This window comes from Typopeltis vanoorti, chromosome 10 (genome assembly GCF_054136105.1).
Source record: "Typopeltis vanoorti isolate ZY-2024b chromosome 10, IOZ_Tvanoo_1.0, whole genome shotgun sequence".
NCBI lineage: Eukaryota > Metazoa > Arthropoda > Arachnida > Uropygi > Thelyphonidae > Typopeltis > Typopeltis vanoorti.
The window spans coordinates 99971283-99988212 of record NC_143558.1 but is presented as its reverse complement, the minus strand read 5'-3'; the positions used below and the strand labels follow the sequence as shown (position 1 = coordinate 99988212).

Genomic DNA, 16930 nt, shown 5'->3' with positions numbered 1-16930 from the left:
AGTGAAAAAATTGCTAAGCATTCTAAGTCATTTGGTGAAGGAGAATTTATCAAAGAATGTCTGCTGGATATTGCAGGTATAATATGTCCTGAGAAGAAAAAAGACTTCGAGAATATTCGTTTGTCGAGTACTGTTGTCCGATGGATAGAAATTATGGCTGATGATATCAAAAAAAAAAAAGTTTAAAAGAGAAGATTGCTAGATTGGAAGCATTTTCAATTGCTTTGGATGACAGCCGATGCCTCCGATACAGCACAACTAGCAATATTTATTCGAGGAGTTGATGTGGATTTCAACATCACAGAAGAATTATTGGCACTTCGGCTGTTAAAAGGAACAACTACCAGTGAAGATATATTTGAAACAGTCAACACAGTCTTCGAGAGATTTGGGCTTAAATGGAGTTCACTATCTGGCATATGCACCGATGGAATCCCTGCAATGGTTGGTGCACAGAAGGGATTTATTGGCATAGTTCATGACAGAGCAATAGAACTACAGATCCATTCAGAAAATTTAACAAATTTCACTGCATTATCCACCAACAAAATCTGTGTGCAAAATCGAGTAAATTCACAAATGTTATGGAAGTTGTAGTAGCCAGTATTAACTTTATTAATCACGGGCACTTAATCACCGCCAATTTAAGGAGTATTTGGCAGACCTATTTTCGGATTATGAAGATGTGGCTTATTATTGTGAAGTGAGGTAATTGAGTAAAGGTAAAATGTTAAAACGATTTTATGATCTGAGACAAGACATTGCAGATTTTATGGACATAAAAGAAAACACAATTAACCAAGTAAAAGATGATGAGTGGGTGTGTGATTTAACATTCCTTGTAGATGTCACTGGATACCTAAACGAACTGAATCTTAAATTGCAAAAACAAGGACAATTGGTTCATGAACTGCATGGACATGTCAAAGCTTTTTGTAATAAACTAAGATTCTTGGAAAGTCAGATAAGAGCTAAAAATTGTTATCATTTTCCTACTCTAGCAACTCATAAAAATATCCCTTATAATTGTTATGAAGATGAACTGAAGGCACTAATAGAGCAATTTGATACAAGGTTTGCCGACTTCAAAAACAAAGACTCCACATTCGCTATATCTGCTCGTCCAATGGATGCTGATGTAAATAATGTGTCAGAAAACTTACAGATGGAACTTATTGAGCTTCAGGCAGATTTAGTGCTAAAATCATAATTTAACAACATTGCTTTGACGGATTTTTATAAATTTTATTTGGTGGAAGGAAAATATACAAATTTACGTGCCTTTTCAAGAAAAATCATTTGTCTTTTCGGCAGACATATATGTGTGAACAGTTTTTTTTTGAGGATGAAATACAATAAATTAAAAATTCGGACAAGAATAACGGATGAAAACCTTGAAAATTCTATCCAGGAATGCGTTAGCGACTATCCTTAAGTAATATTAACGTCAATACTGATAGTCTCGTAGTTGAAGTACAAGGCCAATCTTCACATTAAATTGTTATGTCATTCATTATATTATAAAATTTATGTAGAGCTTTATACCAAAGCATTATATTATAAATAAATGAAATATGAAGTAGCAACTTGTTTTAATTCATTTGATATTATTTTATTTTATTTAATAATTTGTCCCCCGAATTAGGAAAGGTTGCCCATGCCTGCTATAAAGCATCAAAAAATTCCTCCACTTCTACCTTAGTAGAACCTTCTGTGGGACCATTAGTACAAATGAGTCTCATTGTCCAATTCCCCATTCTAATATTTGCCCACATCACTCTACTTGAGAGCCTGCCATTCAAGAAGATTAGCCTCGTATTTTGTGTTGAATATTGAACTATGATTACTCCTTCTTTTTCTTGATTGTCATTGCCAGAATATAACATTTTGTATTTATTGCTCAGAAGGAGCTAACCAGTTTTTGTCTTTGTTGTTTCAGTCAACCCTATTGTGTCGATCTGGTACTTATCTAATTCCTCAGCTAGCTCCATTTCTTTGGCATTCAGGCTTCTTATGTTGATAGTACTAATATTTAACTCTAGTGGTGTTGAGTTGGGGTGTGCTTTCAGATTTGTTCAGTAGCTGAATTTTCGCTGTTCGCCCCCTTGTTCCTTCTTTAGTTATTTGCTTTTCATTTTCGTTAATTGTTTGCCAGTTGTCTTTTTTAAAATATCTGTCTGTCCACAATTCTGTGTAGTAATTTAGAAATTCTTCTAATTTCAATTCGGTGTTTAATTTTATGTTTTCTTTCGTATCTGCATTTAAGTGTTTCAAAATCTTATATACATTTATATAAATCATGTTCTAAATTAGAAACAAATTTGTTCCATGATTCTCTATGTCTTTTTCTAACTTCTCTTTTAACTATGGCTCTCATTCTTTTATATTCTATTTCATCTTCTAATCTTTTACTGCTTAACCATTCGTGATAGATTTCTTTTTTCTTTTTGATTATTTCTTTGATTGTATCATCCCAGATCTTCAGTTTTTTCCTTTTATTGAATTTTTTGGTCTTTCCTAAGCTCTCATTTTCTGCTGCATTTAGTATCGTTTTTATATTAAGCCATTCTATTTCTATTTCTTCATTTTATCTAGATATTGGTTAATTCTTTGTTCATATAACCATTGTACATTTGTGTCATTAAATAGTCTATAATAAATTTAGTTTAATCCTTTATCCAAGTGTGTGCAAACAAAGTTTGCGCTTGAAAGTATCTTCAGGACTGGGGTAAAGTGGTACAACACCAGGCAACTCCTTGCAAAGGTGGAGCAAGCTACCAACATTCCTATCTCAGTACAGGCCCAAGTGGAGATACCAGGCAAAAGCATTAGCTTGGCTCCCACTGAAGAGACCTCAATAAAGGTCGAAACTAGTCTGGGTAGTGGCCCTTCCCTTAATGCATAACATTATACATATCCACAAGGAGATGTGTTTTGCATTATGGGAGATACTGAGATAGGAATGTTGGTAGCTTGCTCCATCTTTGCAAGGAATTGCCCAGTGTTGTACCACTTTACCGTAGTCCTGAAGATACTTTCAGACGCAAACTTTGTTTGCACACACTTGGATAAAGGATTAAACTAAATTTCTTATAGTCTGACCAAGTGAAAAATAAACTTTCAAATTCAACAGTCTAGTTTTATAAACAAATGTTTCAAGGGTCAAAGCTGTATAACTGAGAGGAGACCTCCACATAGCCTTTAAAGGAATGTGGAGAACCGACCAGGGCTTCTGACCTAATGTCCAATCCTCACCCTCTCGTGGTGCACCCTGTTGGGTATCTACTTGGATACTTAACGAACGAGGATGGGCTGGCAATATGGGATTTAGCCGACCAAATTGTATTCTTATTGGTTAAACCAAAATAAAAAATGATGGTACAACATGACAAAATTTCATGCCGGCTAGTTCGTCGCCGGTTAAACAAGTCCTCGTTGTTTTCGCCAGGGAACCAGGGCGAACAGCGAAAAGTCAGCTACTGGAACAAATCTGAAAACACACTCCAACTCAACATCACCAGAGTTAAAGATCAGTACTATCAACATAAGAAGCCTGATCAAAGAAATGGAGCTAGCTGAGGTATTAGATAAGTACCAGATCGACATAATAGGGGTGACTGAAACAAAAATAACAAAAACTTGTGAGATCTTTCTGAGCAATAAATACAAAATGTTATATTCAGGCAATGATGACAATCAAGGAAAAGGAGTAGCCATAGTATTCAACACAAAATATGATGCTAATCTTTTTCAATTGCAGTCAATCTCAAGTAGAGTAATGTGGGCAAATATGAGAATGGGGAACTGGACAATGAGACTTATATGTGCCTATGGTCCCACAGAAGGTTCTACTAAGGTAGAGGTGGAGGAATTTTTTGATGCTTTAGAAAAAGCAACTGACACAATGAAAAAGGAAAAGTTGGTCCTTGTTGGGGATCTAAATAGCAGAGTAGGAATGATTGTGAGACATACAAAAATATTTTGGGAAAATTTGGAGAAAAGAGCAAAGCTAATAATAATGGCAAATATCTGATGGATTTCTGCTTAGGACATGGACTGGTTATTACTAACACCATGTTCCAACATAAAAGGATGGGCTGGCAATATGGGATTTAGCCGACCAAATTGTATTCTTATTGGTTAAACCAAAATAAAAAATGATGGTACAACATGACAAAATTTCATGCCGGCTAGTTCGTCGCCGGTTAAACAAGTCCTCGTTGTTTTCGCCAGGGAACCAGGGCGAACAGCGAAAAGTCAGCTACTGGAACAAATCTGAAAACACACTCCAACTCAACATCACCAGAGTTAAAGATCAGTACTATCAACATAAGAAGCCTGATCAAAGAAATGGAGCTAGCTGAGGTATTAGATAAGTACCAGATTGACATAATAGGGGTGACTGAAACAAAAATAACAAAAACTTGTGAGATCTTTCTGAGCAATAAATACAAAATGTTATATTCAGGCAATGATGACAATCAAGGAAAAGGAGTAGCCATAGTATTCAACACAAAATATGATGCTAATCTTTTTCAATTGCAGTCAATCTCAAGTAGAGTAATGTGGGCAAATATGAGAATGGGGAACTGGACAATGAGACTTATATGTGCCTATGGTCCCACAGAAGGTTCTACTAAGGTAGAGGTGGAGGAATTTTTTGATGCTTTAGAAAAAGCAACTGACACAATGAAAAAGGAAAAGTTGGTCCTTGTTGGGGATCTAAATAGCAGAGTAGGAATGATTGTGAGACATACAAAAATATTTTGGGAAAATTTGGAGAAAAGAGCAAAGCTAATAATAATGGCAAATATCTGATGGATTTCTGCTTAGGACATGGACTGGTTATTACTAACACCATGTTCCAACATAAAAATGTGCACAAATTCACATGGAGAGAAGAAGCAAGGAATAAGAAAAGTCTCATTGACTATGTTATTGTTGATAGCGATGTTTTCTCCCTGGTGCAGGACACCAGAGTGTACAGAGGATTGGAAATTGGAAGTGATCAATCACTATTTAGTCTTGAGCAGGATAAAATTGAATTTCATATTGAAAAGAATAACATGTAAAAATTTTTTAAAGTGAATAAAAGTAGAGTAGCTCTCAGATGTGAACTGTAGACTAAAATACACAAAGATTATTGAAGAAAAAATGAAAGAGTTTGAGAACACGAATCAAACCTTGGAGATTCAGTGGCAAGCCTTGAAGAAAACCCTGATTGATTCAGCTAGAGAGGCATGTGGTGAAGTTGTCTGCAAGGATAGAAAAATTAGAACTCCATGGTGGACAAAAGAAGTTAAAGAGGCAGTGAAGGAAAAGAAGAAAGCATATCAAAAGTTCCTGGCAAATAAATCAGCTTGTACTCTTACAGAATACAGAGACAAATGCAAGAATGCTAAACACTATGTAAAACTAGCTAAACAAAAGTCATGGGAGGACTCTGACTAAATTGAATAACTGTTGTAATAGATGTGGTATGAAGGTCAACAATAAAAAGACAAAGACAATGAAAATAGGCAGAATCATTGAAAATGTCAACTGTGTTGTGAATGGAGAACCTATGGAACAAGTAAAACATTTCAGCTACTTAGACATGATTTTTAGTGAAGATAGTAAATTAAATATAGAAATAGACAATAGAATCAGCAAAGCTGGTATGGTGGGAAGTCAACTGAATAAATTCATAAGGAAAAGGAGAGAAATTAGTCGGAACACTAAATTAGCTGTATACAAGACAGTGTTGAAACCAGTTTTAACTTATGGATCTGAGAGCTGGGTCAGAAGTAAAACACTTGACCAAAGACTAGAGACCTCAGATATGAGAGTCCTGAGAAAGATTAGGGGCATGAACAGATGGCATCGATGGCAATATCATATTTAAAACGAGGATATTAGGAAAGAACTTGACATTGTCAACATCCAGGAATGCGTTAGCAGAGCTAATCTCAGGTGGTATGGTCACTTAAACAGAATGGGCGAAGAAAGATTAGCAAAACAAGTGTTCTCTGCCAGGTTAGCAGCAAAACGACCCAGAGGAAGACCAAGATATAGGTGGATTGATACAGTACAAAGTGACTTAGACAATAGAAATATAAGATCTGATAATGTTGGAGTCTTGACAAGTAACAGACTGATTTGGAGGAAAATTGTAGATAGGAAGTTAGTAATGATGTAATTTTTTTCATGTGGTACTATCATATCCTGTACATCCCTTGAGGGTACATGGCAGGAAGTTGATGATGTTTCAAATTTTCTTTCTGTTCTTGTTACTTGTAGTCATTTAGGTGATAATCTTAATTTTATTTTAACATGGAAGTGGTCACTGCTTATTTCATATCCTCTGTGAACTCTAACATCTAGTGAAAATTTTGATGTCTTTTCATTTAATATAAAATAATCTAATATTGATTTCCATCCTCTTGCTGCCCAAGTATATTTATGTATGTCTTGATCTTTATAGAAGAAATTCATTATTTTTAGGTTATTATAAACTACAAAGTCAATCAATTTTTTACCATTCCTGTTTAGAGTATGTTCTTTATGTATTCCTATATTATTATTAATTTTTGTGTTTCCAATTCTTGCATTTAAGTCTCCTGCTAAAATTACATAATCATTTTTATTTATTTTATTATATATGTTTTTTAGCTGATTATAAAAATCAATATTATCCTATTCTCTTCCTTCTTCTGGGGCATATAAACCAATTATTGTTAAATAGCCTCTATCTATTTTTATTCTAGCTTCTATTATTCTTTCATTCCATAATTTATAATGTTTTAACTGTTTTGAAAGGGGGTTATGAATCCAAATCATGACTCCTGTTTGCACTCTTTGGTCTCTGTCTACTCCATTGTATATCAGATTAAAATTTTTGGTTCTCATAGTTCCTTTTAATTTCTTTTTTGTTTCAGTGATTACTGCTATTTTAAAATTTCTTTCATTTAATAGTTGGTCTAATTCTATTTCTTTATATGCTATTCCTCTTACATTCCAGTTTGCTATATGCATTATATTTTGTCATTTCTATTTTTGTTTTACCTTTTCCATTCCAGGGTTGTTTTTTATAGATTCAATCCGATTATCATTTTCTGTCAGCTTACAAGTATAATTATCTTCTCTATGTCAGGGGACTAGCCTGACGATGGAATAGTTCAATGTAGAGCTGCTACCTTAAGGCTTCTGTTTATGTCTTTTCTGTCGTTTATGTCAAATTTACCCTTCACATCCATTTCTTCTACACACTCTGTGCTTTGAATCATTTGTTATCATAGCGCTCCTCCTTAACTTAGTGTTGCTGTATCTTGGTAATAACTTACAATTTTCACTCTTTCTGGCTAGATTCTGCCATAATCCTTTCATATCCTCTCTCATATTATATTTATTGCTGCTTAATTAGTTGCATAAAAAGCACTACCATCGCTTACTTTTTCTCTATTACATTTGCCACTTCTTTCATTTTTGCCCCCAGGAAGCTGAAAGTAGTGTCTGTTGGCAAGTGCAAGTTTTATAATTGAATCACCATACCATATTACTTTATTTTTTCTTATATTCTAATTGAGTTACTTTATTATTATTATTTATTTAACTTACTTCAGCACTTTTCTACCTCTTCTTCTTGTTCTACTTATTTTTTTAACCTATCAGAGTTCTCTTAATCATTTCTTGGTTCTTTCTTACTCTCTGGTTGATTGTTTAATAATTTGTTTTAACTGGGATATTTCAAATGTCAAGTTGTCCTGACTTATATCATCAAATCATCAGCAATGGTGTTACAATACTTCTGTTCAGCTGAACAAAGGTTTCCGAGAGCAATAAAACAATAAACTGAACAATAAAAAATACACTAATTTAAGGAACGCATTAAATCAGAAAAAAATTACCAATCCATCTTAAAGGAGCTTTTGTAATGACATCTCCATACGTGAAATGTTTATAATATTAAAATAGTATGATAATTGAGAGAAATAAGCAATTTTAATTCTTTACTTCTATCAATCAATCATAAATGAAATCACAACAGAAAATAAATAAATAAAATAAAATAAAAAATACAAAGTTTAGAGAAAAATAAGCTCACTAAACACTTACCCATCAAGTTTTATAATTGAATCACCATACCATATTACTTTATTTTTTCTTATATTCTAATTGAGTTACTTTATTATTATTATTTATTTAACTTACTTCAGCACTTTTCTACCTCTTCTTCTTGTTCTACTTATTTTTTTAACCTATCAGAGTTCTCTTAATCATTTCTTGGTTCTTTCTTACTCTCTGGTTGATTGTTTAATAATTTGTTTTAACTGGGATATTTCAAATGTCAAGTTGTCCTGACTTATATCATCAAATCATCAGCAATGGTGTTACAATACTTCTGTTCAGCTGAACAAAGGTTTCCGAGAGCAATAAAACAATAAACTGAACAATAAAAAATACACTAATTTAAGGAACGCATTAAATCAGAAAAAAATTACCAATCCATCTTAAAGGAGCTTTTGTAATGACATCTCCATACGTGAAATGTTTATAATATTAAAATAGTATGATAATTGAGAGAAATAAGCAATTTTAATTCTTTACTTCTATCAATCAATCATAAATGAAATCACAACAGAAAATAAATAAATAAAATAAAATAAAAAATACAAAGTTTAGAGAAAAATAAGCTCACTAAACACTTACCCATCAGCAGCACCAGAAGATAACAGGTAATTTTCATCACAGAAAACAACTGATGTAACACTATTTAATGAACTCTAAAAAATAAATAAATCTTTTAAAAAAATTTCCATTCAAATTAAAAAAAATTGTCAAAACAGATATATTTCTACTACAGGATGGCCTATAATTTACAAAGGGATTTAAAATGTGAATAAATTTTTTGATTATTAATTTTTTTCATTTTATTTTTTTCACTTATTCTAAAGAACATTTGGGAAATTAATCATGGAAAGTTCACAACCCAATAACGAACCAAAATCGCGCAATTTTAATTTTGAAAGCATTTGATCATTCTAATGCAAAGATCATATTGTTGCCATTTTTATGTGCAAAATGCTTCCTCAGAAACAATAATTTGTCACTTGATTGAAAGTTTCAGCAAGAGGGTTCCATAAGTGACTTGCCATGATTCAGGAGACTCTGTTCTGCCAGGACAGAGTCAACGTGTGCAGGAATTGAAGAACCAGGAATGTCGACCCAAAAATGTTCTGGCTAGCTGGGTGTCCTCAGATGTTACTGCAATGCATTTTAAATCATTTATGCTTCTTTCCATATAAGCTCCAACTGATAAAGGAATTAAAACCAATAGATTATAATCTAGTGGACTGCAAAATTTACACATTACTGATAATTATCAGTAATGTGTAAATTTTGCAGTCCACTTTCAGCAAATGGCTAGAGAAGAAAACAACTTTATCCACCATCTGATTAAGTCTGATGAGGCTCACTTTTATCTCAATGGTTTCATAAACAAGCAGAACTACAAGATTTGGGATTCAGAGAACCAAAGCCCGGTGCAGTGTAACGTCAGGAATCATCAGGCCTTATTTCTTTCAAGATGACAATGGTAATGCAGTGATGGTTGCTGGGGAGCAATATCAGGCCATGATTGAAAATTTTGTACACCTCATGGTAGAGGCAAGACCTGAGATGTGGTTTCAGGAAGATAGAGCCACTGCCCACACTGCTGGAGCTACAATGGAACTCCTAAGCATTTTTGCAAATAATTTCATAAAGAGCTGCAATTAATTGGCAATCACGTTCTCCAAATCCGATAGTGCCCGACTTCCTCCTATAGGATTACCTGAAGGAAAAGGTGTATGTGAACAAGCTCCAGACAATCCAACAGCTGAAGGAGAACATCCATGAAGAAGTTAGGGTGCTACAACCCAGAAACATTAACAGCTATCACAAAACATGTTGTAGAAAAGGCCTGTCATTGTGAAGCCAAAAATGGAAAGCATTTACATGATGTGGTTTTTCATAAGTAATAAAAGAAATCTCCAGGTTCTGCATTTCATCTTAACAAATTAAAAAAAAAATAATAAAAAAATAATTAATAAATAAAGTTATTAAATGTTTAAACCCTTTCTTGACATATGACCCACCCTGTGTATTAGAATGAATCATAAAAAAATAAAAAGATCAATTGAAATAAAGTATGTACAAGAAATAACCTTCTAATGCCGATTCTTTATAAAATATCACAGAACAGAAACATCCTAACAGGACTGACTTCTATATTTTCTGAGAGGATCTACACAAAGTTATCATAGTGTGATTGCTACTGCTGGTTTTTTCTCAGAAAGACTGTTTCACTTGATAAAGACACCAACACATTCTGATATCAGCAAAAGAGCTGTGCTGATATCAGAATTAACCCAGTCATGCTTAGCGAAAACTTGACATGCCAGTCCCAAGTCCAGATAAATGGGAAGAGTTGAGCACAGGGCAAGCAACCCAGTCTCAGAAAAAATATTTTGATATGCAAACTGAAACCTTCCAAAATGTGATACTGGATGAAGCAAAAAAACTTAGTCCGGTGGAAAATGGTGGTGGAAGACCTATGCTCTCAGGTGGAGTGAAGAGGATTAAGTAAGTTAAATAAGATATCAGAATTATGTGTTTGGAGGCTAGAGCAATGAAATATACTATTTTGTAATCAGTTTTTTTTTTTTTTTTCATCATCATCCAATTCCTGTCATGTACCCTCAAGGGGTGTACAGGATATGATAGTACTACAAGGAAAAAATCACATCATTACTAACTTCCTATCTACAATTTTCCTCCAAATCAGTCTGTTACTTGTCAAGACTCCAACATTATCAGATCTTATATTTCTATTGTCTAAGTCACTTTGTACTGTATCAATCCACCTATATCTTGGTCTTCCTCTGGGTCGTTTTGCTGCTAACCTGGCAGAGAACACTTGTTTTGCTAATCTTTCCTCGCCCATTCTGTTTAAGTGACCACACCACCTGAGATTAGCTCTGCTAACGCATTCCTGGATGCGGACAATGTCCAGTTCTTTCCTAATATCCTCATTTTTAATATGATAATGCCATTGATGCCATCTGTTCACGCCTCTAATCTTTCTTAGGACTCTCATATCTGTGTTCTCTAGTCTTTGGTCAAGTGTTTTACTTCTGACCCAGCTATCAGATCCATAAGTTAAAATTGGTTTGAACACTGTCTTGTATACAGCTAATTTAGTGTTCCGACTAATTTCTCTCTTATTCCATATGAATTTATTCAACTGACTTCCCACCATACCAGCTTTGCTGATTCTGTTATCTATTTCCATATTTAATTTACCATTTTCAGTAAAAATCGTGCCTAAGTAGCTGAAATGTTTTACTTGTTCCACAGGTTCTCCATTCACAACACAGTTGACATTTTCAATGATTCTGCCTATTTTCATTGTCTTTTTATTGCTGACCTTCATACCATATCTATTACAACAGCTATTCAATTTAGTCAGAAAATCTTGCAGACTTGTAGCGGATTTATTTAGAAGTATAATATCATCCGCATAAAGCAAAGAGCTGACACTAACATCTCCAATTTTGATATCATGCTTAATACCACTTTCCTTCATAATGTGATCCATATAGATAATGAATAACAGAGGGGAAAATGTACATCCTTGTCTCACACCAGATTTAACATTAAACCATCTTCCTGTACTTCCTTCAATTCTAACTGCTGACTTACAACTCAAATAAAGACTAAGTATTGCTTGATATAATGCCCCACTGACACCATATAACTGCCGCGTATTGAATAGCTTCTCTCTTGTCATATGCCTTTTCCAAATCGACAAAACTTAAATACAGATCTTTGTTATATTCCCATGCTTTCTCGACTATTTGTTGTAAAGTGAAGATCTGATCCTGACAGCCTCTATTTGGCCTAAATCCAGCTTGTTCTTCACCCAGCTTTTCTTCCACAATTCTTCTCAATCGTTTCTCAAGTATACTTGCATAGATCTTGCCAGGAACACTCAGTAGGGAAATACCTCTGTAATTCTCACATTCAGTTTTATTTCCCTTTTTATATATGGGTACTATGAGAGCTCTACTCCAATCATCGGGAATTCATCCCTCTGTCCAGGCTTTCTGAACTATGCAGTGCAGCCACTGTAAGACTCTTATAATACCACCATACTTGAGCATTTCTGGTCGAATATCATCTACTCCTGCTGCCTTTCCACATTTCAAGCCTTTGATGGCTTTTTCTACTTCAAGTATGGATATGTATTCCTGACTGCATGCCTGGTCAGTGTTTTTTACCACTGTGCTGTCATCACTGCTTGATTCATTTAGCAGTTTTTGAAAGTAATTACTCCATACCTCAAGGATATCTTTTACTCCCATTTTCATGTCACCTTTATCATCTCTAACTCCTTTTACAGCACTCTTTCCTCCATTCCTAAGCTTCTTCAACAACCTCCAGAATATTTTGCCACCTTCTTGATATTTATTTTCTATATTCTTGCCAAAGTCCTCCCATGACTTTTGTTTAGCTAGTTTTACGCAGTGTTTAGCATTCTTGCATTTCTCTCTATATTCTCTAAGAGCACAAGCTAACTTATTTGACAGGAACTTTTGATATGCTTTCTTCTTTTCCTTCACTGCCTCTTTAACTTCCTGTGTCCACCAGGGAGTTCTGATTTTTTTTATCCTTGCAGACAACCTCACCACATGCCTCTCTGGCAGAATCAATGTTTTCTTCAGAGTTTGCCAATGAATGAATGATTTTTTTTTTTTTTTTACCCTGAAATTAAACTGTTCTTGCTCTAAAGCTTAATAAACCATCATTTTTCCATTTTTCCATTTTTTGTGAATTATATGCATGATCAGTTAGATGCTCTCCATTTAGATTGGTGAGAATGAAACCAAATTCCATTGCTGAACACATTGTGGAAACTTATATGATAATATGAATTCTCCTGAGATGAAAACACAGATGCACCTTGAATAAGTAAGAAATTTAGGCAATATTCATAAGGTAAAGTAATTATAAAACTGAATTCTTGCAAAACAATCTTTAACAAGGTATTAGTTATTTCTGTATTACCAATGTATCTGTTAGTAATGCAGCTGACTCTCACTATAACAAACTCATAGGGACCAAAGTAGCAGTTTATTATATATTGCTAATGTGCTATAGTGAATTTCTTTTACTATAACATAGTACTTATGTGATGTCAGTTGGCACTTTTCAGTAGTTTGTTAAAGTGAATGAATTTCTTATTAGGTTTAATCATCATTATGATTTTAAGGCATCTCCCTGTAGTCTGGAGACTCATCACAGGAGACCTAAATCAACCATCATACACACAAATCCTATCAAACCTCTCCTTGAATCCATTCACCATCAAGAAACTCTCAACCAATTCTGACAATCCATTCTACTCAATCGCCACTCTCCATGCAAAAATCGTCAGGGAAACAATGTTAAAACTGTAAAAACACACACAAAAATGTGTGTATTTACAGTTTTAATATTATTACCCTAGAGAACAATTGTGAGTGGAAAAAAATTAGACTGAAAGCCTAATGTCCTATGGGTGAAGTTGGTTGGCCTTAGTTGTTGGGAGTGGGGTAAGAGTTTCCCAAATATTGCAAAGTTCAACACAACCATATTTAATGAGATTTGGTTGGTTTCTAAAATCTCCAAAACAAATACAAACTTGAGAAGTCTTTCAAGTTTGTATTTGTTCTGAAGCAAAGCAGTTTTTTCCATTTGATTCTGTGCACGGTACCAAGTCATGGTCAGCTAGACCTGACTGACCATAGTTGTGCAGCAGATGTATTTCTTATGTTCTTCTAGGCAGATGTTAGTAGATCTCCCAATTTGACTATTATACGATAAGTTACAAGAATATGGAAATTTGTAAACACTTGGAACAGGGAGAGGATCTTTAAGAGAGCAGATTAGGGCAACCAGTTTCAGATGAATGGCAGTGCAGAGATTATACTTTAGAGTTCTGGCTATTTTTTCTGAGGTGTCCCAGATATATGAAATAATGATGACATTACTATAGTCTCCGTGTTGAAAGGGATGTGAAGAGATTGGAGAAACAATTAATTTTTTGATGTTTTTGGCATTGTAATCATTGAACAAGAAGATATGGCAAATAAAGGAGAGTTCAGCTGTAAGGGAATCTTGGGTAGAAAAGAGGTTGGAGGCTCTGTTGACAAGAATTTTGCTAACACCATATTGTGGAGTTTTTTTTATATTTTTTATTTATTTTAATCTGATCCAGACATGAAAGGCCACAAGACCTACAGAACATTAGTGCCATGTGTGGGCAAGAGGAATAGAAGGAGGAATCTGTTCACATTTTGTTTGAATGGCTGAGAGCTGTAATCTTTAGGGAAGGCAGAGTGGGGAAGACATTCCATCTACTTTACAGAAGTAGATGGAATGAAAGGGGAGGCAGTGAAGTTGGTTCGGTGAGTTTCAAGATGGACTGTAAATTAGCAGTGCTCTTGTTTTAATGATTTTGGAGAGAGAGTGGAGAAATAATAATTGCCAATTTAGAAGAACACTGTCCATGAAAGCATTTATCTATAGAAGAGGCAGAAACTGAATGTCTGTGAGAGAGAGGTATTATTAATTAGCCAGACTGCCCTCTTCTGGATAGAATTGAGCAATAGAGAGGATTTTAGTGCATCACCCCAAATATGGGAGCAATATTCCATTGGGTAAGCAGATTTAGGCTTTATATAGTGTTAGAAGCTGTAAAGTAGCATCTTGTATGAAAAATATGGGGGGGGGGGAGATGATGGGAAAATGTGTATGTGTGGTTGCAAACTGGGAAAGAATGTCATTGAGAAGATGTGTGATTAGAGTATCTAAAAAAAGGCAACTATTATTATTATATTTTCATTATAGTGAACTGGATTCTAGGGTGCTGACTGTTGAAATGGAGGAGGAAGGAGTCTAATGTGTCTGAGCCATATGGCCAAATAGAGAACACATTAATGTATCTTAGCCAGATAGAAGTTTTGAGAATAGAGTATCAAGAGCATGTTTTTCTAAATGCTTCAATATAGTAATTGCCAGAGAGGAAAGCCCATTGCTGTATCCTCAATCTGTTTATAAATGATAGCTTTCCAAGTGAAGTAGCCAGAATAGATAGTAAAATAGAAAAGATCAGTGCTATCGAGTGGAAAAATTTTTCAGTAAATTTATTGGCATGTGTTGACAGGCTGCCATAAGGGTGCGCCTGATGCCACGAGCATGTTCCAACAGCTTGAACGTGCAAGTTCAAATCTCATCTGTAGCTCGATGCCCTCATCTACTCTCCTAAGAATCCTCTTTGTCCTCTTTCTGTTCCAGGTTTTAAAGCTTAAAAATATATATTTTACATAAGGTGGTAAAGATCAATAGTTTGTGGAGAGCAATATCAGGCTTCATGATTAAAAACTTAAAAACCAAGTTGACAGTAGATGAGTTTGACAAAATGTGAGTAAGTGTGTGGGGCTCAGACATATTATAAAAGTGGCTAAAATAATGATTGTACATGTTAGCAAAATGAAGGTAGTTGATTAAAATATGAGTGATGGCTAGTCCAGTCACACATGGGCATGTCATCATCCCTGAGAAGGAAGCAGTGGGTGAGATGACAACAACCTATGTGCAGCCGTGCAACAACAACGTTTTCTGTTTGAACCATGTGCACAGCAGGCTGCCATAATTCAGCTGGTACAGTGGGTAGCCAGCTGAAAAAATTTATATGGAATAAGAGAGAAATTAGCCAATTTAAGGGTATAAGATTTGGGGTGTAAGAGAGAGAAATTAGCCAATTTCTCTCTTATACCCCAAAACCCCAAATTAGTAGTATACAAGACCATGTTCAAACCAGTTTTAAGTTATGCACCTGAGAGTTGGGTTAGAAATAAAGCACTTGATCAAAGACTAGAGACCGCAGGATATAAGGGTTCTGAGAAAAATTAATGGAGTGAACAGATGGCATCAATGGCAGAATCATATTAAAAGTGAAGATATTAGAAAGGAACTTGACACTATTAGTATTCCAGAATGTGTAAGCAGAGCTAATATAAGGTGGTATGGCCACTTAACTAGATACGTGAGGAAAGTTAGCAAAACAGGTGTTTGATGCTGCCAAGATGACAGAAAAGAGACCCAGAGAAAGACCAAGGTCTAGATGGATTGATTCAGTCAGAAGAGCTTAGAAGCACAAAATTTTAGATATGACAATACTGGAATGCTTATAAGTAATAGACTAATTTGGAGGAAAATTGTTGATATGAGATTAATAATAATGTAAACTTAATCATATTGCCGTCATAGTAACCTGAACACCCCTTGGAGGTAGTAGATATCAGGAAATTTATTATTATTATTATTACTACGACTACTACTACTCTCTCTCTCTGTTCCAAGATAGCTACACCACTGGTATAGGAGTTTTTGTCTGATAAATCTGTGTATGAGTAGAGACAGATGGTGGATGTTTGAGAAACAAGCTGACCTTGTTTCCCTTAATCTCAACATGCTCTGGAATCCAACATATGTTGGATTCCACTTATCTATCAAAATGTAGCTTCCATAACTAAAAAAGAAGGTGCTGAATTTGAGAGCACCAGATGTTGCTATAGATCTAGACTTCTTTTTGCCTGAAGAAAACTTTGAGAGTGAATATATTATGCACCTTTGGCAGCAGTAGAAGCTGATATATTTTAGTGCAAGCTCTGTCACATACAACTCTGCTGTAAAGTTGTTACACTCTAGTGGGTTTTGTGCAGATAATGTCCGGAAAGAAAGCAGAAGTTCCCACTAGGTCCTCCAATTTTGAGCTGTCTGTATAGACAGGCACAAAATCAGAGTATTCAGTTCTATGAGCTTCAAAGAGTTGCTGGTAGATAACAGTCAAGGTGGAAAATTTCGA

General features: G+C 34.7%; 1 protein-coding gene across 1 annotated transcript in view; it reads right to left on the bottom strand.

Annotated features, from left to right (window-relative positions):
• Positions 1-16930, bottom strand: part of l(2)dtl (WD40 domain-containing protein denticleless) — a 185604-nt gene that overhangs the window by 112499 nt on the left and 56175 nt on the right. The window contains exon 8 of the mRNA XM_090399361.1: positions 8689-8762. Coding sequence (XP_090255487.1) covers positions 8689-8762 — 74 coding nt within the window. The remainder of the gene's footprint in view (positions 1-8688; positions 8763-16930) is intronic.